This window comes from Phacochoerus africanus, chromosome 13 (assembly GCF_016906955.1).
Source record: "Phacochoerus africanus isolate WHEZ1 chromosome 13, ROS_Pafr_v1, whole genome shotgun sequence".
Lineage (NCBI taxonomy): Eukaryota > Metazoa > Chordata > Mammalia > Artiodactyla > Suidae > Phacochoerus > Phacochoerus africanus.
Window position 1 is genome coordinate 7,725,703 of NC_062556.1, and position 26,608 is coordinate 7,752,310.

Sequence of the window (26,608 nt, forward strand, 5' to 3'; positions counted from 1 at the left end):
TTTAGAAATGACACCATAAGATGAACTTTATTTTAAAGCTCATAGGTTTCACAATATCAGTTACAAACAAATGTTTCTTCCATTTTACACCTTCACATGACAACGCACTGTATAACAAGAGATGTATTTTAAAAGGTTTTGTTCTGCATGCTGCTAACACATTTCACTAGCTTTTGCGTCATTGGATTTTTAATATTATCAAAGCGAAAAGTCTTATTCTTTTGGACAGAGTTAATTTTAGAAAGCCCTTATGAAATCAGACTTAGTCTTGTTTATAAACATCCACACCCACACACATGCTGAAATGGAGAGCAAAATGCAAGAAAACTACCTTGGCAGGAACAAATGCTTAATCACAGCCCTCTTGAACAAGCAGTACAGTTTGTTTTATTTTCTCCAAAGACAAAAGTCAACTTCATCCTCAGTGATGCAAATGGCAATACTGCACAGAAGCTTAGTATGAATTCACAATTCCACAGGAATCTGAAAGTTACCAAGGCAATTTTCCCTTTTAGGATCATAACGACTACAGACTTAAGCTTTTTCTTTTTCCATATAATACACAAAATTTCTAGACATCCTTAAAAAAGAAAATATAAATAGTCTCAGTATGTTATGTAGAATCACATACTATGGCAAAAATATTTTATTAATTGAAGGACTAAACCAGTTTAATGTCATCTAGTCCAAGTCCATATTAATGGAATTCTTCTCATTAGGGTAACATTCTCCATTCTGGTGAGGAGGTTCAGCGTTGAAATTGTTTTTGCCTTCCAAGTCCTCTTCCTTTTTATCAGTACTCGGGCCATTTGGAGTTCTCTCCACTTTGGGTGACTCGATTTTTGGTTTGGGTTGTGTTACGACGGGTTCACAAGTGTTATTCAACTCCTAAGAAAGAAAACAAAGTGAACAATCAGACTAGCTCTACATGACTTCCCACATCCCTGAACCAGTATTTTTCTACCAACTCCAATTATAAATATCTCTAAGAAGGCCCTCTGCTCATTACAGCTGCCAGAAACTACAGCTTGAAGCATGATCAAAACTTGGTAAGCTTTCACATATCATTGCCCCATTAATCCTCACAGCAAGTATCAAAGATAGGAATCTTCACCCCCACCTGTGGAGGAGAGGTTAGGTAACAACCTCAGGATCAGAAAAACCAGGGAACAAAGAGCTGGAATTCAAGCTTTTTTTTTTTGTCTTTTTGCTATTTCTTGGGCCGCTTCCGCGGCATATGGAGGTTCCCAGGCTAGGGGTCGAATCGGAGCTGTAGCCACCGGCCTACGCCAGAGCCACAGCAACGTGGGATCCGAGCCGTGTCTGCAACCTACACCACAGCTCATGGCAACGCCGGATCGTTAACCCACTGAGCAAGGGCAGGGACCGAACCCGCAACCTCATGGTTCCTAGTCGGATTCATTAACCACTGCGCCACGACGGGAACTCCTGGTATTCAAGCTTTTAAGTGCATTGACTTCACAGGCTCGTGTGTTTGAATATTCTTCCAGATAAAAAGCAGTTTCTTCCCAACTTCCTCCTAGTTTCATGCATTCAGCAAGGTCTTCCCTGATAAAATGCCAGTTTGGGTCCCTCTCCATCACCCTAAATTTCCTAATCCCCTTGACTCTCTATTTGTACCCTCAGCACTTAACACAGTCTGATACCCTTCCATACTTGTTCACTGTCAAGTCTTTCATGCACTGGCAGGTGACTTCCACAGGGTGGGGACCTTGCAAACTAAAGTTTAACCTCTAGAACAATGGCTGGCACATGACAGGGGCTCAACAAATTATTTGTTGAACTAAACGAAATAGAAATATAATAGAAACTTTAAAAATTTACATTTTCTAGCATCAATAATGAACTAAGAAATCTGCTTTCAGAATAAGGTAAAAGATTTAAGGAAAAATGGCTATTGTTTAAGGCTCAAATGATTGCAACTGGAATTTCTGAGTAACACTGGACAGTAACACTCACCTTTATTTTTGCTCTGATTTCCTGAGCACGTACCACAGGATCCTGATCAAGACTCTTTTTAGCCTGAGCGTTCATGACATTATTCATCCACTCCATTGCTTCATTAACAGACTTCTCAACCTTCTTCATTTCAGACTCATCAATATGGTTGTATTTCTCATCCTAAATGGAAGAACACGGTGCCTCTGAAGACGGAAGTATTAACAGTAACATCTACTTTAACCCAACTTTTCATGAAGTGCCAGTCTACCTCGGGTCCCACACACCAGAGCCCAACTTCTCATTTAAGAACATCTGTTCACAGTGAAGGTTTCTCAACTGAACTAGGAGCTTATAAAATCTAGGGTAAGTTCCACCCTGCGTACAAAGACTTACATTATTTCTAAAGTCAGCTGCTATCTTGGCATAGTGCTGCAGCCTCTGTCCCAGTTCTTCAAACACTTTTGGCCGTTCTTCAGCTTCCTGAAACCGGATTTTAATTGGAGTGCCAATTTTCTAAAACCGAATGTAATAAATTAGTATTTGTCATCATTATATTTTAAAAGTCTATAGTCTAAAACATAAGTACTGTTTTCTCGAGGGGGAGAGAAGGGCTTACCATTAATTCTTCCAACTTGTCAACATATGCTTGTTTGGCCTGGTCCTCTCCTTCTTCATAGAGCCAGTTCTCAGTCTCTGTGAGCAATCTCAAAAAATTCTGATGATCCTACACACAAAACATGAGAATTAGTATTATTAGTGGCAATGTTACTTTAAGAGTTGTCATAACAGGGAGTTCCCTTGGTGGCGCAGTGGTTAACAAATCCGTCTAGGAACCATGAAGTTGCGGGTTCGATCCCTGGCCTCGTTCAGTGGGTTAAGGACCCAGTGTTGCCGGAAGCTGTGGTGTGGGTCGCAGACGCGGCTCAGATCCTGTGTTGCTGTGGCCCTGGCGTAGGCTGGTGGCTACAGCTCTGATCAGATCCCTAGCCTGGGAACCTCCATATGCTGCAGGTTGGGCCCTAGAAAAGAAAAAAAAAAAGTTGTCATAACAAAACAGTCACCCTCAGACCCTGATCAGCTGAAGTTTCTTCACTGAAAAACCTCAGGGAGCAATAAACACAGTACCATTACCTCCACACAACACTTCACATGAGGGACTGACAGTCTTTAATTCAGTCTGTCTTTAATTTAGGGATGTTCAAGAATTTTTGGTAAACTACTCTTATTGACTTACAGTATTTATTTCAGAAATCCAACTCTGGACAATTAACACACTGAAATGTGATTACCTAAGATCAATTATCTTCCTATTCTCCAAACCAATTAGGTCTTGATTGCTAACTTTCTATGCACTTCCACAACTAATACCAAAAGAGAAACTAACCAAGTCAACAATTCCATCACTTAACACACAAAAAAGTTATTCCTAACCAACTCACATAAAGTATGTATTTCTACTCTAGCTTTAGGAAGTCTAGCTGGTTTGGGTCAGCTCTACTTCTGAATCCCAACTGTAAGAAATCGAGGAAATGTTAGGGTGGAGATGAAAATGAAATATGTTACAAGGCTGCTCAAAGACCTTAGGATTAAAAGAGACTCCTCAATCTAAATTCTCTTAACTTCAGAATTAATCCCCAAACCACTCTAGATTTCTGTCTAGCCAGTATCTCTTCAAGGTCCAGCTTTCACAGGTGTGCTTCAGGGATTCACTTAGAGTCATACTGCTTTTGGCAGCTTAGAAAAGTCTTAAGGGGAATACTGGTGCCTGCTTTGGAATGACTGGATGAACAAGTCTTAGGGGGTAAAGCAATGACAGAGAGCAGCCAAGGGACCAGAGTTATAAAAAAAGGCTGAGGTCTTTGAAAGAAAGGATTTGCTCCCACTTAGCTTTACAGGCCCCAGTAACTGATGTCAGAGACTATGAATAAATGTGCTGACAGGTTCTTTCTTTGATGATAAAAACTAAAGTCATTGGGATCAACTAGAATAAAACTCCTCTTTACTACTGAGCCTCTCTCCATGACACTGTTTATACAATTCCTATTTCAAGTTCTATTCTGTTTTCAAAAAGCTCAAGTTACATAATGTAGTAGAGGTTTAAATGTCAAATTTGATATTCAACACTTCAAAGTATAGATTATCTGAATAAAAACAGAGCTCTAAACATACCTGCTCACATATAAATTTTTCGTATGGTCCACACAGCTTGTCCCTGAACTCATACACATATTCCTCAACTGCATTCTTAGCATCGTTTCTTTCCTTTTCCAATTTATCCTGCATTATCATCTTGCCCTGTCAGGGAAAAGCAAAGGTTAGGTCTGGTCTTCTGCTCAGTGTAACTAAATTTTGACTATTTAGATTCTGGAGTTAACAAAATCAACAATAAAATAAAATAGTTTTAACAGTTCTAATTTATACCTCGAAAAATTCTTCCAACAATTCCTTCATTTTCTAAATACAAAGAATGAGGGTTTTCTTAACATCTTTTTTTTAAAACATAGCTTTCACATTTCATATTTAATACAAAGGGGAAAAAAAAGCCCAATTTACTGGTTTTATACAATTTCATTTGTTTTCTTTTATGTACTTCTATGGCGGTCTCCTTTTGGGATTAATACTGACCAGTATGTAGCTGTCATAAAATTTTGCCACTATATTTTAAAATCAAGGATAAATAAATGTCACTGCCGTGGCGTGGGTTTGATCCCTGGCCCAGGAATTTCTGAATGCTGCAGGCATGGCCGAAAAAAAATTAAAACAGAAAAGCCATTAGTTTTGGCTTCATCCTATCCCTAAAAACTGTAGAAAACTTGAGATAGAAGAATTACAGAAATTTATCTATTAGAAATTTGAGTAACCGGGCCAGACAACTGAACACATTCCAAAATAAAAACATTTAAATGAAGTACTTACTTCTGTTTCAATATACATGTTAAGAAGATCTTTCCCTAACTGCCAGACCAAGTTGGCTTCAATAGGTAGCTCAACATTCACCACCTTTATTTTGGGTTTTTTAGCTTCTGGAGGCTGGTCAACTTTCTTTTCATTAGCCTTTGGAAGAAGGGTTTAAAAAACAAAAGGAGAGATTCTTAAATAATCCTTAAATAAGAAAAATCTCCCTATCTTACTGATTACTCAGGCAAAAGCAAAACCCCTAAAATCATAAAGTTGGACAAATGTATAAGATCATCTAATTCCCACCCGCCCATTTTAAATCAGGGCTGCAGTTACACTTAAAACATGCCACAATTCCCTCTGAGCATTCACCAGGATCTTTTTCATTTCACACTAAACTTCAATTTGATCTCGCCTGCAAGCTTTTCTTCATAGGTCTTTACTATCTAATCCCTTTTGTGACTCCAAAGAGTCAAAAATATATATTATTAAATTGCTACACCTTTAAATTATACTTAATGATCTAGTAATAACCCCAAATAGACTTTGATCAACTGCTAAACATGTTAGGATCAACTCTATTATTGAAGTATATGAGTCGTTATATCCCAGTATTAAACTTACTTTAATTACACTTACCACTACACTAAGTGCCTTTTAACTTGTCCTGAATCTGGAAATTATATACACACATATATGTCTGTATTTATATATATATATATATAGTGACTTATTCCTACTCCTCGCCTTTGAATCATATCATTTCTCATAAGCAACTCTGCAGGATAAAAAGATTTTTTTTAAATGTCTTAAAAACGTAAATACAGGGCTAAAGAAGTAAGTATCTCCTATGGCTTAATTTTCCAAGCCTTTCACAGTATTTTCATTTCTGCAGGTTCCTATAAGCACAAATGACAACACAATTTAGGAAGCTCAGCTATACAACAGTTTAAGATAACCAACGGGTATTTAACATGTTCCCTGATTGGCTAAGATGGTCAAACAGGAACAGACAATGCCATGAGGCACAAGCACTGACACCGGGTAATTTGGGAGAGTTATGAAAGATGCTGAAGTTCTAGACAACTTATAAAGAAAGTGGAACTTGAAAGAGGTTCAATGGCTTTCCTAAAACTACAAAGATGGAGACAGGACGAGAAGACATGTTTCCCAATCTTCTGTTTCAGCGTTCTTTAGACATCACACGTCTATGAAGGGCTGCCAGATGCATCACTAGCAATGATCTGTCAGTCAGCCTGCACTGCCCATGTCTTCTTCCCTCTGGGAGCATGAGAACCCTCCAATATACTAAGTGAGCTTGCTCTTGGGGCATGAAACCTAAGAAAGAAAAATGACACCTACACCTAGGAAACCAGAGGAGCACAACAGCTATTTGGGAAACAAATGGATGATGGTCACATGCATGGAGGCTAAGTCGGGACAAGACGTTCCAGCAGCACACAAGCAAACCAGCCAGTGACCAAACCAATGTATCACAAAATGGCATTCCACACGGCATGGACAAGGAGCCCCCAAGGGGGTCTGTGATCATGTCCCAAAGGGTCTGAAGCTAGTGCCCACTTTCAACTAAGAAGGTGAGATACTACCCAACATCATGTTCTAGGCAGGTACTGAGACCATTGCTTGAGTCAGTCAATGCTCAACACTGAGTGAAGGGGCGTGATGCTGAAACACAAAGAAAGCAATGCTACTACGCCATCAGCATGTAACTCTTCAACACAAGCAAAAAGAGGCCTTCAGAAATCAGAATCAGGACCCCCACAGGATGAATCAGGGTGAGGGAGACTAAAAACTGGAAACTCTGACCCAAGCGTAAAGTGAATTTGGACTCCAATGGACAATTCTGTAATTCATCCAAGGGTAAGGAATTCTACCCTCAGAATGAGAAAAAAACTGAAACTGCTAATGAAAGGTTAATAATTTACATGCAATCTGCACAAAGAATGAAATTCTGCAAAGCACAGATCTGGAATAACAATGGAAACATCCCAATGTCCATCTGACCATGAATTGTAAAGCTTTGACTAAAAGTTGTCATCTTTCAAAGGACATAACACAACTATTTAATTTAGCTTCCAATACATACTGTGGAATCAGGAAAAAAGAACAATTACTTCGAAGTGCAATCTAGTTATTACCTGTTTATACTTATTTTTAAAAATTTGACAGGCAGTTTGAGAGGAGAAAAAGTTTACTAGACTCCTATAGCCCATGTATTTATCATCAGATGAATTCAAGTGAAAACCAACCACAAAGCACGGGGATGTATCTATTTTGGACGCTGTATCTGCGTATACCTCTAGCACTAAAGACAACAAAAGCTAAGCATTCGCCTCGTGTTGCTTGGAGTGGCAGTTAATCAAGAGAAGCTTTCGGGTCTAAAAATTAGCAGGATATTCAATTCTCTTAGTTGAGCTCGAGTACCTCTAACTGGTTTTACTTGAAAAACAGAAAATTAACAAGAGAAAAAATCCTACATAGAGTAAGATAACTTGGTGCTTGCTCTTGAAACTGCAGATTGAAAGATATTATTAATGATCACATGTTGCAACATTGTCTAATGGAATGAACTAGAAGAGTCACTCACTTTGTCAGCATCTGGGGTTTTGTTTTCTTCTGAGGTAAGTTCAGGTGAAGGGGGAGACTGTGAGGTTTGATGACCATCAGTTTGTACCTGGGGCTGTGTTCCAGCTTCACTGTTGTCTTGCTGGATATTTTTCTGAAATGAAAGCCCAGGCACAAAGGATGTAGAAAGCAGGTGTACTTGTATAAATTTAAAAGGTTACAGGGCACCAAAGACAGTACACTCCATTTCTGAAATCTTAATAGGTGGGGGGAGAAGATACTGGGTAAAAGCAAAATGAACACAAAGTATTTGAAAACTTCTTAGATACTGTAAACCTGTAAGAAATTCTTTGAATGGTAACAGTTAGTATAGGTAAATAACACAAGCAGTAGGCATTTTGACTGATGTGGTGACAACCAAGAGCGCTCCTTTAAGAAATTCTCATGTAGGCTTACACAGATATTAATTCTCAGAAGTACAGGAAGTAGGTTTACTCCAGGCCTCTCTCCCAGAAACAAACTTCCCAAACCTAATTTCACCAGCAGCCATCACATGTATCTCAACATACCTCCGTGTCAATGAACTGAACAGGTGCATAAAACAGCCAATGATCAGTTCTCTGGGGATTCATTGTTTCAGTTTAGAGACGCAAGACACTCTCTGGCCCCACTTTCTTTTCATGATCCAGCTATTTACACTCAAAAGAGCCCAGGATAAAGAAGATACATACTACACGTTAAGACACCTCAATTCCCAGTAAATCAGTGCTTGTTATGATCTTTTCCCACCATTGGGAGAAGCCCGAAATATTTGAATATAACTACTTTCTGCCCACCCTGAAGTCTCATGTTTTGTTTTTTTTTCCAGAGCTTCAAGATCCTGAGGCAGACACTGAAGTATTCAGAAGTAAGGCACTCCTGGTGTAAGTATATTCCAAAAGGTACTAAAAGACTGGATACAACCGGCATTAGAACAATGGTGTCTGTAGCCAAATGAGAACGTATGTGGCACTGGTCATTTAATTCATTACACTGAAGTTTTTCTTGATGAGAACAGAACTAAGGATCAGATGCTAATGTTCCTTAAATGTTCTAGGAATGAGAAGAGTGATAACCGTTCTCTAACCACAGGGATATCACACTTTCTTACACCTGAACTAAATGACTATGCTGCCAACTTCTTCATTTAAGCTATTTCTGATTTTATCCCGAAGTGAACTATAATAGCTCATCTATTTTAAGTTTCTTAAAATTCTCTGCTGACCATGTAAAACTAGCATTCATGCTGACAGAAATCTAAATTACCACCAGGAACAATAACAACTCTCCATACTCTGGGCATTTTTCTTCCCTCCTCCCACAACACAGCAAATGGTATAAATAAAAGCAAAATAAGCCCTGAAATACCAAAGCAAACTTTGCCATACAACTGAAAAAAATAAGACACCTTTAGCATTTGGTATGTATTTCACCAAATAGTTTTTGTTTTGGTCTTCTTTTCCGTAATCATCAGTTACCATTTGACTTCTCAAAATGTGGCCTATGTCTTAAAAACAAAAAAACTTTACCAACTCTAAATTGTCACATGCTAGTTCAAATAAAACTACACAATTGATCACAACTGACCAAACTCCAGGCTGTGTATTACCATCATCGAGCAATTGCTATTATCATTATGCAAATTTTTAATCGAAATTAAGAAAAATATATTTTAACCCTTCCCTACTCATCTCTTAGGGCTTAGAATTAAGTCAACTATATATTCAAACTCAAAGGCTTACCACAAAACTTACCTCGGTGTCTGAGTTTTCTGGTGGCCTCTGATGCTGACAGTCCATGTCTGCTTCAGCGGAAGACACTTCATTCTCCTCTGCTGGGATTTTCTCCACCATAGATGCCGTAGAGATGGTGAAAATGCCATGGGTGTTAACTCGCACTTTGACTTTCACTCTAGATTTTTCTCCATCTTTCTGCGCTGAAACATTCTGAACAATGAATCGGCCTACAACGCAAAGAAATTCACAGCATTTCAGAATTGACTCTAGGGAGTTCCTGTGGTGGCTTAGCAGAAATAAATCCAATTAGTATCCATGAGGAAGAGGGTTTGATCCCTGGCCTCACTCAGTGGGTCAGGGATCCAGCGTTGCCATGAGCCGTGGTATTGGTCACAGATGTAGCTCAGATCCCGAGTTGCCGTGGCTGTGGAATAGGCCAGACACTACAGCTCTGATTTGACCCCTAGCCTGGGAACCTCCATATGCCACAAGTACAGCCCTAAAAAGACAGACAGACACACACACACACACACACACACAAACAATGAAACTAAGTACTAAGTATCAGTTGTCACTTCCACTTATAGTATTGCTATTACAGAGACCACTAAAAAAAATTATTTCTTTGGACTTCCTGTCATGGTGCAGTGCCAATGATCCGACTAGGAATCATGAGGTTGCGGGTTTGATCCCTGACCCCACTCAGTGGGTTAAGGATCCAGCATTGCCATGAGCTCTGGTGTAGGTCGCAGATGTGGCTCAGATCTGGCTGTTGCTATGGCTGTGGTATAGACCAGCAGCTGTAGCTCCGATTCGACCCCTAGCCTGGGAACCTCCATATGCCATGGATGTGGCCCTAAAAAAGAAAAAAAAAATAATTTTTTGAACCTATTATATATGGACTACTATATGGGATTTAACAGCCTTGTATTTAAAGTGCAGTCTACACAAACATACAGAAAATTACATTTATCTACTAGGTTCATGAAAGATTAATCACTAGGTTCAGGAAATAACTGCCATAAGATCCATTTAAAGAAATGTCATTTACTGGAGTTCCTGTCATGGCACAGTGGTTAACAAATCCGACTAGGAACCATGAGGTGGTGGGTTCGATCCCTGGCCTTGCTCAGTGGGTTAAGGATTTGGCGCTGCCGTGAACTGTGGTGTAGGTTGCAGACGCAGCTCGGATCCCTTGTTGCTGTGGCTCTGGCGTAGGCCAGCGGCTACAGCTCTGATTCGACCCCTAGCCTGGGGATCTCCATATGCCGCGGGAGCAGCCCTAGAAAAAAGGCAGGAAGACAAAAAAAAAAAAAAAAAATGTCATTTACTATAAGGCATCCAAGAAGACTCACAGGAAACACATAAGATGGCTCTTTTACCATGTGCAAGTTTTTCAGTTCTGCTGGTTTTGAAAAATTTGAGGTCATGCTAAAGAGCTCAGGTATCCTCTGCACAGTGGGAAATAGCATCCAGACTGTCTAATTTTTAGTCTATATTCAATAATTTCTTAAATTATCAATAAATTCATAAAAACCGTTTTAAAAAATAAAACCCTCCCGTGTCAGAACATTTTTAGTTTTAAGTAGTAAGAAAACGCGACAGGCCAGGTTAGACTCCTTCAAACAATTTCATCATTAAAATGGTGTGGGGCAAAGGTAATCCTGAAAAGATCTAGCAATACTGGCAAATTTTATCCTGGGAAAGAGACTTGGGCTCTCCCACGGATTTCCAGAGTTACCATGGGTAAAGATACATGGGTAGCGTCAAGTCTCTCAAAAAAAAAAAAAGTACCAAAAAAATTAAAATAAAAAGGCACATTTGAGAAGTAGTTTCAATGGTTTTCAAGCCAGGTTTTAAATTGGAAGTATCATTCTGCAAGTAATATTTCACCCAAGGGAAAGGTTAATATTAAAAGTAGGTGGTAATCTTTTAGGTATACGCTGTATCAGAAAAGGAGAAATACTCAAGTGTTCCTAAATATACACACTTGGAAGTAACAGCAGCATAAGCAAGTCATTCCATCGCTATAGGCCAGTTTATTCATCACTAAAACAAAGAGCTCCCCATCGCCACCATGTTCCATTCAACACTGCTGAGGATAGGAAAAATGTTTAAGTTTGTGCATTAAGTCTTCTCAACAGTAACAAATACAATTAATTAATTGCTTACCTATTTTTGCTTCTGGATATGGAACTCCCTGAGGGTCAGAATAGAAAGCTTCTAGCTCAAAAGGCCCACTTCTCAAGAAGGTGAGAACTTTGGAGAAAGGAGCAGCGTGGTTCCTGCTAAACACTTCATGGACGCTGAGAGGAGAGAAAAAGCACTCAGTGTTCAGGCTCGCTAGGCTACACAAGCAGACGGACATGTTCTAAGATGTGTACCAACCCCAGCTCCCCATTTATGACCCCAAAATGATAGCAATGTTTTGGTGAGTTTGACTATTGAAAGTTCCCAGCTAATCACTCTACCACACAAGCCATTTGTTAATGTTGCTTTCTATTAACATACAGTATCTGTAAGTTATTTTCTCCTACATACCCTTCAGCATCTTCTGAATCATGGTTCCACACCAAAGATATTGGAAAAGGAACTGCATCAGTGACAGAAAATTCTCTAACTTTAAATGCTGGAGAAAGACTTGCACACTTAAAAAAAAAAAAAAAAAAAAAAGGATGATCATCAGCACGTGAGAAACTTCACTCAGCTTTTAATGTAAACGTTCAAATAGGATAGGTAAATTAAATTAAAAATTGCGTACAATGCATGTGTCTTAAGCATAAATGATTTATTGTCTGAACACAAGGGCAGTCGCTATGCATAAAGATAATACAGTGACTCTTAGGAAAGCAACTAGTATTTAGTAAAAAGTTTCACTGAGGCTTAGGAAATATCACTGGTGTCCCCAGAAATGTCCCGCTAATAGCATTTTCACTCACAAGCTAAGTCACTTTTGAATGTGTATATACACTCAACCAGCTCTGTCCACTTTGCCTGTCAAATGTCTGACAAAGTGAAAAAAGGTAAAACATAGAATGTTCCTGTTTTCAAGTAATCTTATGAATGAAGCAAGCAATGGTAAATTCAAACTTGGGGCAGCTACCACCCAACAGACCAACAGGTGGATTTAGACTCGTCCATTTTTATTTAGACAGAATAGTCAGTTTGTCTATTAATATCTTTGTTTAAAGAATCTCTCGCTTTATCTCAAAAAAAAAAAAAAAACCCAAAACTGTCCTAACTAGATCAAATTTTAAACAAATTAATTTAAAACTTTAGTGAAAACTATTCAGATTTAAGGGATAAACAAGCTCCTCCAGTATAGCACAGATAACTATATTCGGTATCCTATAATAAACTACAATGGAAAAGAATATTTTAAAGAGTGTATATTAAAAAAACTACTCAGATTTGACTGTAGTATCCTAAATATAAACTAATTTTCTCATTAGTAACTTTTAGATTGTGTGCTTTTGCTTTGCCAAACTTCATGCCTCTGAGATGCCTTAGGTGATTAGAAAGTTAAAATCAATTTGGAGGAAGAGCAGCTATTTCATAAAACTACCTGTTAGCTAATACTCTTAACCATGCAAACTTTCCCACAAATCAGTTTATGACACTGACTGCAATTCTAATTCCCTCCCCTGTGCTCTGAAACAGGTGCCACTACCACAAGCTAGTAAGTGCTCTCTTTCTTTTTTTTTTTTTTGTCATTTTGCCATTTCTAGGGCCGCTTCTGCGGCACATGGAAGCTCCCAGGCTAGGGGTCTAATCAGAGCTGTAGCCGCCAGCCTACGCCAGAGCCACAGCAATTTGGGATCTGAGCTGTGTCTGTGACCTATACCACAGCTCATGGCAACGCAGGATCCTTAACCCACTGAGCAAGGCCAGGGATCAAACCTGCAACCTCATGGTTCCTAGTCAGATTCATTAACCACTGAGCCATGACGGAAACTCCCCAAGCTAGTAAATGCTTTACAGCTGTTTTCTATGGTTTCCCCAGAATCTTGCCTATTCCTCATCACCAGTTTGAGAAACATTAGCTCTATAGTCCTTTTCATCTTAAATTTCCTAAATCTTTCAGATGAAGATCCCTGGGTCCCCACAGCCTTATTGATCTATTTAAAAAGGAACTCCCTTATGGCATCTAGCTGGACACAGCACTCTGCCTACATATGACCACCCCCCACCATGATGACAGCAAGCAAAAGAGGTCTAAGGAAAGAGCAGGGAGAGAGGCGGCCTTGGAGGGCAGTCCGTACCTGCAGTGCACACCCTCTAGCCACCGCTTCATCTGCATTGAGGGTCGTGCTAATATCTTTTCCAAAGAACTTGGCAATTTTTTCTTTCACAGCTGGAATTCGTGTAGTGCCTCCAACTATCTCAACAGCACTCACATCTTCTATTTTGAGCTGAGTTTGTTCCATCAGTGAATAAAGGGGAACTTCTATCTTTTGCAGCAGGTCAGCACAGAGTTCTTCAAACTGTGCCCTTGGCAATTAAGAGAAAAACTTTATAAATCTTTAGAAAAAAGTTACGGTGAGGACAATATCTTGTCCTATTTTTACTTTATTACTATTTTTTGCTTTTTAGGGCCACACCCACAGCATATGAAGGTTCCCAGGCTAGGGGTCTAGTCGGAGATACAGCTGCTGGCCTACGCCACTGGCACAGCAACGCCAGATCCGGGTGACATGTGCGACCTATACCACACACAGCTCATGGCAACGCCAGATCCTTCAACCCACTGAGCGAGGCCAGAGACTGAACCTGCAACCTCACGGTTCCTATCAGATTTCATTTCCGCTGTGCCACAACGGGAACTCCACTGTCCTATTTTTATGAACAAGTTTTATCAACACACTTTTTCTTTGCCCAGACACCCTGAATAACACATGGGCCAAGTTCACCATCTATATATAATTCATAACTTTTTTTCAAAAAATATACAAAACAGATGAAGAAAAGGAACAGGGAGAAAAATCAATTTGACTAGACTTACTGGAAGAAATCACTTTTATATTAAGATTTTCATCTTATTCCTTAATGTTTTATGTGACCCCGTTTTCATTACTTTGAATATTTCCATTCACTTCAAAATATTTCTGTGAACTGTTTTCTGAAGCAGTTATTCAACTACTGGCCCAGAAATACTAAAAGGTGAATACCAGAAAGACTTCATCATAAGGGTGCTTAGCACAAATCTTCCTAAAAACCTCTTTGCAGAAGTAACCCTGGTTCTAATGGAGTTAGTACACAATCTTGAAATGTGGGCCAAGACTCAAAACACCACAGCTACAACTATACCCAGACTACAGTTTGAGCAAGAAGTTACTTCTATTTAATCTGTCAGAATGCAAGACACACCTGTTCATCTTTCCCGAAACATCTTTGTCATTCATAAAGCACTCAATATTCAGTGGTAGGTCCGTGCTGTTAGAGCTCATTAGCTTTTTCAATTTTTCACATTCCTGATACAGACGAAGGAGTGCCCGAATTTTGGATTTTGCATCCAGCTTATACTTAGTTTTAAATTCTGCACAAAAATGTTCCACTAATTTTGCATCAAAGTTCTTTCCTCCTAAGAAAGGATCAAAAGCTGTTCCCAGTACCTAATTTAGTTGAAACAACAAATAATCTGGTTATTTTCATTCATTATTTGTAACTAAAATCTTAAATATTGCTACTTGAACTAAAGACTAATAATAGACTCAAAATTTCTATTTCAACTGTAACATGAGACTCAAGTCAGTTCAGAGGTATGTAACTACAAAATCCAAATGAAATGCTAAATCTCTAAGGTATTTCTGACTTTTAATGATCACACAGAAGAGACTTTTAAAAAGCTGTTCTTTCCTAAGTAAGAACACTTAAAGAGTACGCTAAAACCATGATGTGGTCTTTATGGAGATCAACCTTAGGAACAACTCATTACCTAGAAGCCCAACAGCTTAAAGTAATGGCAATTATAACACCTTTGACATATGGGTCACTCAGTTCCAATTTATTACTTTACCTTCAATTTTCCCTTGTTAAAGGCACAGGCAGACACTTGAAAAGCTGAATGTCCCATATCAACAAAAACCACTATTCGAGGTTTCTCATCCAGGCCTGGGAGATCCTGCTTATAAATTCCATAATTCAAAGCAACTAAAAAAGAAATAGTATGTTTCAATTCTTTGGTACACTACACGTTTTCTTAGGAATTTCATTGTTACTGATATAATTACACAAGCAGGAAATATGACTGGACTTCGATCAATTAAATATGAACACATTCCTTTTTTTAATCCGACTTAATACAATTTTCTTGGCATCAGTTACTTTATCCTTTTTTGGTTTTAGAATAATAAACGTGCTATCACTTTTAAATACATGGAGAGATATGACAGAGCAGACATATGTGGTACAAAAACAATGGCATGTGAACCACATATAACCACAAACAATATCAAAATGCATTACACAATACTTACATTTTAACCACAACCTGCCAGGAGATTGCTTATCCAAAAAAATTAAGAATTTAATACACAACTACAGCAACTACAGTTCCAACCAATGAGCATATAACCGATCTACCTTAAACAGTCTGTCAGGTTTTTCTGATTTTGAAACCACTGTATTTCTAAATATGTGTACTTAAAAATACACCTTTATCATTATTAATACTTTAAGCATCTTTTTTTTTTTTTTTGCTTTTTAGGGCCACATCCATGGCATATGGAGGTTCCCAGGCTAGGGGTCAGATAGGAGCTGCAGCTGCCTGGCCCACACCACAGCCACAGCAACATGGGATCCAAGCTGCGTCTGCAACCTACACCACAGTTCACAGCGAAGTCGGATCCTTAACCCACTGAGCAAGGCCAGGGATAGAACCTGCAACCTGATGGTTCCTAGTCAGATTTGTTTCCGCTGAGCCATGATAGGAACTCCAAGAATTCTTAAAACATCTATTAAAAATACACTAAACCATGTCTTATTTGCTGTGCCTGAGTACACGAGACTGACTTTGAGTCTATCTGTAATCCCAATAAACTGATACCAGCTCTAGGAGGAGATTTAAAAGAAAAGAAAGAAAAAAAAAAAAAAGCCTACATCAATAGTCAAGGTAGTTGTAAAAGCCAGAATCATAATTTTTTTTTTTTTGTCTTTTTGCCATTTCTTGGGCTGCTCCTGCGGCATATGGAGGTTCCCGGGCTAGGGGTCGAATCGGAGCTGTAGCTTCCAGCCTACACCAGAGCCACAGCAACGCAGGATCCGAGCCGCGTCTGTGACCTACACCACAGCTCACGGCAACACCAGAGCCTTGACCCACTGAGCAAGGGCAGGGATCGAACCCGCAACCTCATGGTTCCTAGTCGGATTCATTAACCACTGCGCCACGGCAGGAACTCCAAGAATCATAATATTTTGGAAAAATCTGTTTCTTAACTGTAACAGTGTAAGGAAATAAAAAACTTAATCCCAATACACCTAATTTAAAGGATCAAAAAATACTTATTCAAGAATTTCCTAAAGAAAAAAGATTCATAAATTGGACAAAATTGCCAAATTTTCATTTTACTTTACTTTTTTTTTTATTTTAGGGCCACACTCTCGGCACATGCAAGTTCCCAGGCTAAGAGCTGAATTGGAGCTGCAGCTGCCAGCCTATGCCACAGCAACTCAGGATCTGAGGTGCATCTATGACCTATACCACAGCTCATGGCAACACCGTATCCTTAACCCTCATCCTCATGGTTACTAGTTGGTTGTGGTTACTGAACAACAGAACCCCCAATTTCTCATTAAAACAAGCACCTGAAAGGCTAGAATTTTTGCTTACAAACCTGACATATGTTTTTTAATAGGCTATGTTTGCACACCTATGTGAAAGCATTTGATAACAGCACCTGGATGTCTTTAGTTTTGATAGTATTATCTTTTACATAAAAACAAATTTTTCCTTACCAGCTGTCATGTCATTCATAAGCCTTAAGCAGTTTAAGCCAACAATTTGTGCAGCATCTAAAACAGATCGCCTCTCAGCATCTGTGAAGAAAGAAGGGACCTGCAAACAAGAAGAGAAAGAATTTTAACTTACCTAGAACACAAAAAGGCATAAACATTCCTGACAACCCGCTTGTAATAAATTCACAATAGTCCAGCTAACAGGTGCATAGCCAAATGAGAAAGAGAAAAAGAACTTTCAGAAACAGTGACTACTCTTGAAAAGACTGCCCTAAAGTTACAGTATTAAATTTATTATTAACCTGAAATAAAAAATTGATCAGGAGTAGTCATAAGATATTATGTTACTTAAACCTAATAGAAAGGTTTAAATTTAAGTGGGTGAAATACCATTTCCAAACTAGTCTTAAATTTTGGACATCTGGAAATTATTCTGCAAAGACAACACTGAATATTAAATGTAATTAACTATAAAGAATACAGGAACTTAAATAGAGGTGGCGTTCTCGTGGTGGCACAGCGGAAATAAATCTGACTCATAACCATGAGGTTGTGGGTTCAATCCCCGGCCTCGCTCAGTGGATTAAGAATCTGGCATTGCTGTGGCTGTGGTGTAGGCCAGCGGCTGCAGCTCCAATTCAATCTCTAGCCTGGGAACCTCCATATGCCGTAGATGCGGCCCTAAAAAAGCAAAAAAAAAAAAAAAGAGAGAGACAATAGAGCTAATTGTAGCATATGCTGCTGCCCATTAGCTTACTATTTGCTGAGTTCAAGTATTAATAGATGGGACACCTTCTAATAGTAGACCTGTTCAGAATACAAAATATTTTTGGCAAAGCCTGTTGATTTTTCTGAGAAAAAGCAAAAGGAGGATAAAGTTTCTTAATGGTGTCAACTTCCAGCTAGATGAATTTTTCTGATTGCATTATAGGACAGCATTTTAACTAGCATGCTTTTCCAGAATAGCATCTAACAATACACTCATATAACCACTTAACTGCAAAGTACCTAAGAGAAAACGTGGTACAGTGGCTTTCACATTTCTCCCCAAGTATCTATAAATACTTGAGAAAGAGACAAGAGCAAAAGATGGGTCTCTGTTCATCTTTCAAATCAGAACCCTTTCTTCTGTTTTCCGTATTAGGTTACTTAAGAAGGAGGGAGGAAGAGGAAAAAAGGACCACTGACTTAAAACTTAGTTCTTTTATTTTACACCAGAGATTAACAGCATTTCTCCAAGCAACAGACAGATAGTCCTTGAGTAGAAGACCCACTGTTCTACAGAGAGAAATTCTGGCTTTTCTGCCTCTGTTCTGACAGGTCAGATGCAAAGACCTTGCTGCAGGTGAGTTTATTACAGAATCCTGGTGCAGAGCACACTCACTGCAGATGAAGTGGCCCTGGGAGTTCTCATTGTGGCTTGGCAGTAAATGAACCCAACTAGCATCCATGAAGACATGGGTTCAATCCCTGGCCTTGCTCAGTGGGTTAAGGATTTGGCATTGCCACTGCTGTGGTGTAGGTCACAGATGCAGCTTGAATCTCGAGTTGCTGTGGCTGGCATTTACAGCTCTGATTCAACCCCTAGCCTGGGAATTTCCATATACCTCCGCTGCAGCCCTAAAAAAACCAAAAAAAAAAAAAAAAGGAAGAGGTGCCCTTGGACATTTGGGGGAGCAGAATATACAACTAGCTTTTTGGGTCCAAATAAAAGATGGCTTTGTCCATTATATCAACTGTCCAGTGAAAGTAGTGAGCTTACAAAAATCTAGGTCTTGTCACTACTGCTAGGTTACAATTTTTTTTTTTTTTTGGCCTTTTCTAAGGCTGTACCTGTAGCATGTGGAGGTTCCCAGGCTGGGGGTTCAGTTGGAGCTGTAGCCACCGGCCTACACCACAGCCAGAGCAACTCAGGATCAGAGACCAGATCCTTAACCCACTGAGCAAGCCAGGGATCGAACCTGCATCCTCATGTTACTAGCCAGGTTTGTTTCCTCTGAGCCATGACATTTTTAAAACTAATGCTCACCAAGAACTAATTCACCAGTTCTCATGTGAGGCTAGAACTCTTAAAAGCTACTGTGTCAGTACACAAACTAACAATACATTAACTTCAGAATAGCCTCTAATTCAACCAGTCTATATTTTCAAGAAGAAAGATTTTTTGACATGAACTGCCACTCAAAAACCTTTGCAACTTCCGGCAGAAAATAACTTTCAAACCTACTCTGCCACGATGCTGAATACTGTGTTATTACTGTCCAGGGGAATTCTGATCTCTAGTAGAACACACTCAATACTAAAAAGTAAGGTGAAGAAAGAAAGAAAATTAAAATATAACACAGTGCCTTGCTGCATTCTACTTACTGAGATAACACAGTCTGTTACTGGTTTCTTGAGGTTGTTTTCAGCAGTTTCCTTTAACTTAGTCAGCAGCATGGCTGTTATCTGCTCCACACTAAATAGATGCTCTTCATCCATGTACATGACCTACATCGAGGAAAGAAAATGCTTTAAATACTTCCGTTGTTAAAGCTACACGCTCAAATTTACTTCCAAAAAGTACATATTCTCTTCCAGAAAATCTTTTGTCACAACTATTTAGAAAAGGAGGAAAGGAAAGGCAAAAGGAAGACAAAATGGGATAGGAAAGCAAAGCAAAGCAAAAAGGGAAGAAAGATATCTTTCCCCTGAGATGAAGAGGAGGAAAAAAGTTGGGACAGATTTTTCCCCTATTCTAAGTACTAGTCCAAACATTATAGAAGGTAGTAAATTTCCACTCTAACTGAAAGATGAATCACTGGGATAAATATTATTTTGTGTAGATCACAGGACAGAAATGTCTCTGTAGTTTAAAAAAAGATTTCTGGTTGTATTACACTACAGCTCTCCAAACAAGCTGTACTGGAACAGACTGTTGTTTGATATGACAACATAATTTAGCTTCCTTTATTTAAACACCACGCAAATTTTACAATTGCCAAGAAGTTATAAGAAACACAAATTAAGTTATACAGTATATACCATTTGAATAATTCCTAAGGATGATTTAAACGTAAGCCTACGGTTTAAGAGAAGCTAATACAAAAAAAATTTAAAGGACCACCTTGTCCAATTAAGAAAACTCAGTTAAATGTTAAGAATTAAGCACTTTGCTCTGTAGATGAATTAAACAATTTCCTAGTAAGGAATTTAAGACTGCTCAATTATATTACCTTTATTCCAACTCCACCATTTTTCATTGACACTAGATCATAACTTAAGTTTTCCTTCTCCTTTTGAATGAAGGGGTCATTGAATGCGCGGCCATGAAACCTCTTGAAATTAGACACTGTATTGTTTGCATGAGTGATTTGCTGCAAAAGAAAATTGAGATTTAAAGTTTTTCTTATCTCAACACCTATCAGTACTTAGAGCAATTAAAAAGAAAGTCACTCGTCCAACTCAAATCACAGGGATATTAAGTAACTTTCCCCAGAGCCCAAAACTTCTCCATCAATGAATGGACTTTATTCTTTCTCCTTTTCCTATCGAAATGTCAGGAGGGAGGCAGTGAGAGAGAGACAGACTTCAAAATCTGCAAGATAAACTCGAAGACAGTGGAAAGCTACAGCTCTGAATAAACCCCAAGAACTGTTCGTATCACTTTATTTCATTACTTTTCTTACACTATACTTGGAAGTTTTATAGCTAATGGATTGCTACTTTTCCTATCAATAGCACGGAATGCTAATTATCTATACCAAAAAGCAGAAAAGGCAAAGATAATTCAAAAAGTTTCTATGAAATAACACTTTCAACTGCATGTTCGTGTATGTTTTTTTGACCATGCCCTCAAAAAAGGCACATTCTGGGGCCCAGGATGGAACCCTTGCTATAGCAGTGACAAAGCCAGATCTTTAACACCAGCACATACATATTTCTGAGGATTAGACTCTGGATTTACAAGTCCCACTTCAAAGCATATTCCACTCAAAAGATGTCAGCAAGTGGGAACCTTCCATTAAAGACAAATCAAGGAGTTGCCGTCATGGCGCAGTGGTTGACGAATCTGACTAGGAACCATGGGGTTGCAGGTTCAATCCCTGGCCTTGCTCAGTGGGTGGAGGATCCGGCATTGCCGTGAGCTGTGGTGTGGGTCGCAGATGCGGCTCGGATCCCGCGTTGCTGTGGCTGTGGCGTAGGCCAGCGGCTGTGGCTCCGGTTGGACCCCTAGCCTGGGAACCTCCATGTGCCGTGGGAGCGGCCCTAGAAAAGGCAAAAAGGCAAAAAAACCCCCCCCAAAAAAAAACAAAAACAAAAACAAATCAAGTTCCCTGATGGCTCAGGCATTGTCACTGCTGTGGCCCAGGTTCAACTCCTGGTCCAGGATCTTCTGCAAGTTGCCAGCATGGCAAAATAAATAAAAATAAATTAAAAACTAGCTGAAAAAACTGAGATTTCTAAAGCTGTTAGTTTGCGAACACCAAAACAATTTACTATTTACTTTTTTTCCGATGTACTTCTCTTTTTTTTTTTTGTCTTTTTTGTTGTTGTTGTTGTTGCTATTTCTTGGGCCGCTCCCTCAGCATACGGAGGTTCCCAGGCCAGGGGTCGAATCGGAGCTGTAGCCACCGGCCTACGCCAGAGCCACACCAACGCGGGATCCGAGCGGCGCCTGCAACCTACACCACAGCTCACGGCAACGCCGGATCGTTAACCCACTGAGCAAGGGCAGGGACCGAACCCGCAACCTCATGGTTCCTAGTCAGATTCGTTAACCACTGTGCCACGACGGGAACTCCCCGATGTACTTCTTATAAAGTGCAAAATATGACTTGGCAACACTCGTTTTCAAATAATATGGAGTATGGAATATTTCAAATAATGTTTATGTAATAAAACCCCTTGTGATTCTAAAACTGAGACGAAGCATGCCTGGGAGTCTACAGGCTAGATGTAAGCACAAAGACGCAGCACGAGCCCAGGTCAGGGTCATCCGCCTCCTTGCTGGCCTGTTTAGGGAGGCTGTTCCTGCACTTTCACTGAAGCATCGCTCCCCTTTGAGTAGGTTATTTGAGTGGGCTTACCCATTTCCTTTCCTTTGTTTTTTTCTTTTGTCTTGCATCTCTTCCAACCCACCATAATATATTCCAGGGTTTACAGTTGTTTCTTTTTTAGCAATACTATTTTCTGTACTTAGAAATTTTCCAACCTTTTTTTAAAAAATTGAAATCTGACACATAATACTGTATAAGCCTAAGGTGTACAATGTATATTACTTTGATATGGTTACATATTATAATAGGATTACTTTCAATTTCTTAAAAGCCTCTCAAAAGGGGTTTTCATACTTCTGTTTATTTTTTTCTCCCCAACCCCCAAAGTTCAAGTTATAATGTGAGCTCTAAATGGGAACCACATAAGTAAATTTTCAAGTCCCATTACTAAGTAAAATTTCAATAATTTATTTAGCCCAGTCTATCTAAAATACTATCATTCCACCATATACTCAATGTAAAAAACTGATGAGAGAGTTTATTATTTCATTTTAAGTAATCATAATCACATGTATTTTGGAGTTCCCGATGTGGCTCAGCAGAAACTAATCTCACTGGCATCTATGAAGACGAAGGTTCAATGCCTGGCCTCGCTTATTGGGTTGAGGACCCGGCACTGCTGTGAGCTGTGGTGTAGGTCACAGACAAGACTCAGGCCTGGTGTTGCTGTGGCTGCAGTGCAGGCCAGTAGCTACAGCTCCGATTCGACCTCTAGCATGGAAACTTCCATATGCAGAAGGTGTGGCCCTAAAAAGACAAAAGATACACACACACACACACAAATCACAAGTATTTTATACTTCACATTTCAATTCAGACTAGGTACATTTCAAGTGCTCCAGAGACACATGATGCCCATGACTACCATGTAAGGCAGCACAGGCCTAGACAAAAACAAAAACAAAAAAATCCCTTGTACTATCTTAATTATTAGGTAATCTGAAAATACTTTTAAAGAAATAACTTCTATAAAAGGAATCTTTAACTCTTAAATGAGAGTATCAACGAGAAACTTCACATGAAAGAACTCCTGAGTGTCTCACTTATAATTTTTTCAAATTAGGTAAATTAGAAGGTAGCAAAGTTACTAAAAATTAAGGTTGAAGATTAGAAAGTTAAAAAGTAGGTCTTATTCAGTAAACAAAAGGAAGAGTAGGAAGAAATAAAGGCTCATCTAAGGGCTCATAAGGAATACTTGCATTATAACTCTAAAGCTCGAAAATAGGTAAGGCTTAGGTATTTCATATTCTTTTATGTCTCTGAGATTTTACTTTTAAAACCTCTCCCTTAAAAAGTGATCAGAATTCTCTTAGAGGAACATACCTGATTTTTGGCTGCAACTCCAATTGTTCTGTTTTTTGATCCAAACGATATGACTGATCTAGAAGAAATTTAAAAACCGTGTTTCACAAATGTCATAGAACAGAAACATGCACATTTTTAACTGACAAGAGGAAAATTCTAACATATCTTAAACCCACTCTTGGGGAAGGGGGCACAAAACCAACACAATTTCGGAGTCTAAAGCTTTGGTGGGCTACTCTAAGAGAATCCGATGTAGGTGGCTGGTGCATGCTCAGCACCCCACCCCACCCCAGGCTTTCCATGGCTCAGAGGGCACTTTCCAATACCACAGGTACAGTGTAACCTTCCCAGCCCCAATTGAGTAGGAAGTGGACATTAACTCTGAAAACCCTTTGAAAAGTCAGAGTACTATTAACACTGGCTCTAGACACATGATTAACAAAATATGGTGTAATTACTTGCAGTTAGCAATTCCATACATATCTACAGGCCACCATCATACTTATTGCTGTCCTGATACACCACCTGACTCTCCAGGATTAAAAAAATGAAAAAAGCAGGCCTGTAATTGTTGAGCAAAAGGACTGAATAATCAGTTACATTTTAAGTCAGCTTTGAAGAGATGGAGTGACTTGTAAGACAACCTTCTGAGCAATGGAAAAAGAATGACAGCAGAGCAGAGACGAGCACTAGAGTCTTGTGAGAAGGATGCATTAGATGGCAGGTAGGAATAATGCTTTATGAGCAAAATGAGAATACACTGAAGGCATTAAATACCAAGCTGAATCAAATTTTAATTTGGTATAATAGAGACATCTTAGACCTAGATTATCTGAGCAGGTGCTAAATAGCATCCTAGAAGCCAAAGAACTGTTGGAGCAAAGGCTAGACCTTTAAAATACCCTCTGAAAAACAGATTATCACTCTGAGCTCAGAGTAAATATGCAGTCCCAGAATGAATTTACTCATTTTTCCAAGAGGAGAATCAAATTAACTACACTAAACAGAAATTAACAGTAGCCAATGCAGTTGAGTCAAACATCAGTTAATTAAACAAAATTTTAAAGGAAATGCCAACACTATCCTCAGCTTATATTTTTCAGAGTCATACCTGTTCCTGTTAGTTTCACAATGGTCACTATAGCTACATACAAAATTTCTTTCCAGTCTTTCATTGGATCAAAAATAACAAAGACGTAAACTGCACCTAGGCATGAAAGCCCTTTGCACAACTAAAGAAAAGACTAAATTTATAGAGGTTGATGCCTGTGATGCTCAGGGAGTACCAGTCTTCCCAGTGCTACTGATGCTGTATTTAGTTGGTTATTTCCTGATTTCCCAGTCACTTTCATAAATTCATCTACACTCAAATGGCGATATAAACCCAATAATTTCACCTTTGGGCTTAATGTTTCATTCCACGATTTTTTACCTTGGGTTTAACGCACTTAAGAATAAATAAATACCTACACCATTTTCCCTGAGAAATAATCAGTTAATTTTATTAACATACATGTAGCCATGTTTGCATACATCATATTCAGAAATTAAGACTTCCCCCCCAAAAAAAGTTGCTTTTAAAATGTTACCCTTTGCCCACCCCACGCTGCTGTAGAATACCATTTAATTCACTGACAGCATCCATCCTCTAGAGGAGTTCTAACACAAAGTATGCAATTTTAATCTTATTTAGACTGTGCAAAATTAATAAAGAAATTAGAGCACATATCAGGCTTCCTCTTAATGGCTTTCATAAAATGAGCAAAAAAGGCCGTTTACGTCTTTCACAAATGCTCCAAGAGTGAGTAAGAGGTCGAGTCATCTATCAAAGGAGTGATTCTGTGGTCGCTAACAACAATCCGCCTGCTCACTGCACAAGCAGCAGCAGACGGGCTCTGGAAGCTTCCAGAGTTCATTTCGAGATTCACAATGCGGAAGAAAAAGCCCAGCAGCCCGAGCTCTGCGGTGCGCAAAGATCTGCGGGGAAGGAGGGGAACCAGCTGGGGGCGGCTCAGCCAGCTCAGAGAAGCCGGGTGGGGAAACGGGGGCGGCCGCGGAAGGAGCGGGCTGAACCTTCTGGCCAAAAAAAGGGAGAGAAGCCCCGGGCTTGGCCGCACCTCGGCCCCCAGGAGGAAGCCCGCCCAAAGTGACGACCCTGGGAGGCTTCTCTTGGCCCCACGAATTCCGAAGACACCCCCTCTCGGGTTCGTGGCGGCAAGCCCCCTCCCCTGCTCGTGGGTGAGCATGCCGCCCACCTGGGCCGCGGGCACCCCGACCCCACGGAGTGGGGCACCGCTCCCCACATCGCCCTCCCGTCGCCCCCGCGCTCCGCAGCCAGCCGCAGGCTTGGGGTTCCTGGGATTCCCAGACCCCGCCGGCGTGCTCCCCTCGCCCCAGAACCTCCCCCCAGAGCCAACAGAGGTTACCACTTACGGGGTGCACCGGTCGCTGAACTCGTTGGCGATGGTCTCGATGCCCCCGGCCCGGGCCACTGCGATGTAGCAGCTCTGAGAGCCTACGTCCAGCCCCACCACTGACATGGCCGGCTCTCGGTCCGCCTCCGCCTCGGGTAGATCTGGGTGTGCGTCCTCCGGATGCCGCTTCCTGCCCAGACCACGCGCGGCTCCACGGGGTCCGCTCCTGTCACGCAGACGGACACACGGACAGTCGGCCGGCCTGGCCCCTCCGGCTTCCCGGTGACAGTGGCGACTCGCAGAGGAGTAATCAAGGGAGAAAGCGGCGCTGGGTCTCCGCGGGTCGCTCCGCAGCTCGGGCTGCTCGCCTAGATCCGCAGCCGTTCGCTCACCGCCGCGCCGCTGAACTACCGACTCAGAAGGGGAGGTCCCAGCGCCTCAGCCTTATGTATCGCACTGATCGGAACTTTCCAGAATCTGCGGCATTTACTCACCGGCGCCTCCACCGGCCTCTCCACGTGCCACTTCCGCTTCCTTCTTCTCGAGCCTTCTCGAAAGATGCTACCCAATGGGTGGCTGGTCCCTCTAGGGACGGCCGCCGTTGCCATGGCGGCAGGAAAGCCGCTCCAGCGCTATTGGCTCAAGATGGCCAGGCTGACCCGCCTACGGCCCCGCC

The 26,608-nt window shown here is 40.3% G+C and overlaps 1 protein-coding gene across 2 annotated transcripts; it reads right to left on the reverse strand.

Moving 5' to 3' along the window:
• Window positions 1–26,399, reverse strand: HSPH1 (heat shock protein family H (Hsp110) member 1). 2 transcript variants are annotated; one of them, XM_047755909.1, is made up of 18 exons: window positions 25,952–26,399; window positions 23,537–23,594; window positions 20,390–20,530; window positions 19,542–19,664; window positions 17,175–17,274; window positions 15,238–15,371; window positions 14,589–14,833; window positions 13,484–13,712; window positions 11,763–11,869; window positions 11,394–11,527; window positions 9,240–9,448; window positions 7,469–7,600; window positions 4,879–5,016; window positions 4,132–4,257; window positions 2,579–2,686; window positions 2,356–2,475; window positions 1,981–2,142; window positions 1–888 (listed from the first exon to the last, which is right to left on the reverse strand). In XM_047755909.1, exons 1-18 carry the CDS (start codon window positions 26,056–26,058, stop codon window positions 682–684), a joined length of 2,580 nt encoding a protein of 859 aa, XP_047611865.1. In that variant the 5' UTR covers window positions 26,059–26,399; the 3' UTR covers window positions 1–681. The 2 variants fall into 2 exon arrangements, with proteins under 2 accessions (XP_047611865.1, XP_047611866.1); XM_047755910.1 differs by lacking the exon at window positions 7,469–7,600 and having other exon boundaries at window positions 25,952–26,334.
• Between the last annotated feature and the right edge of the window lie 209 nt (window positions 26,400–26,608).

Coding starts and splice junctions, on each gene's coding strand:
- HSPH1 (XM_047755909.1), bottom strand. CDS start 26,058: ATGTCAGTGGTGGGGCTGGACGTAGGCTCTCAGAGCTGCTACATCGCA. Junction 11,870..13,483: donor CTAGAGGGTGTGCACTGCAG/GTACGGACTGCC, acceptor TTTTTTTTTAAG/TGTGCAAGTCTTTCTCCAGC. Junction 4,258..4,878: donor ACATGTATATTGAAACAGAA/GTAAGTACTTCA, acceptor TTTCCCTGACAG/GGCAAGATGATAATGCAGGA.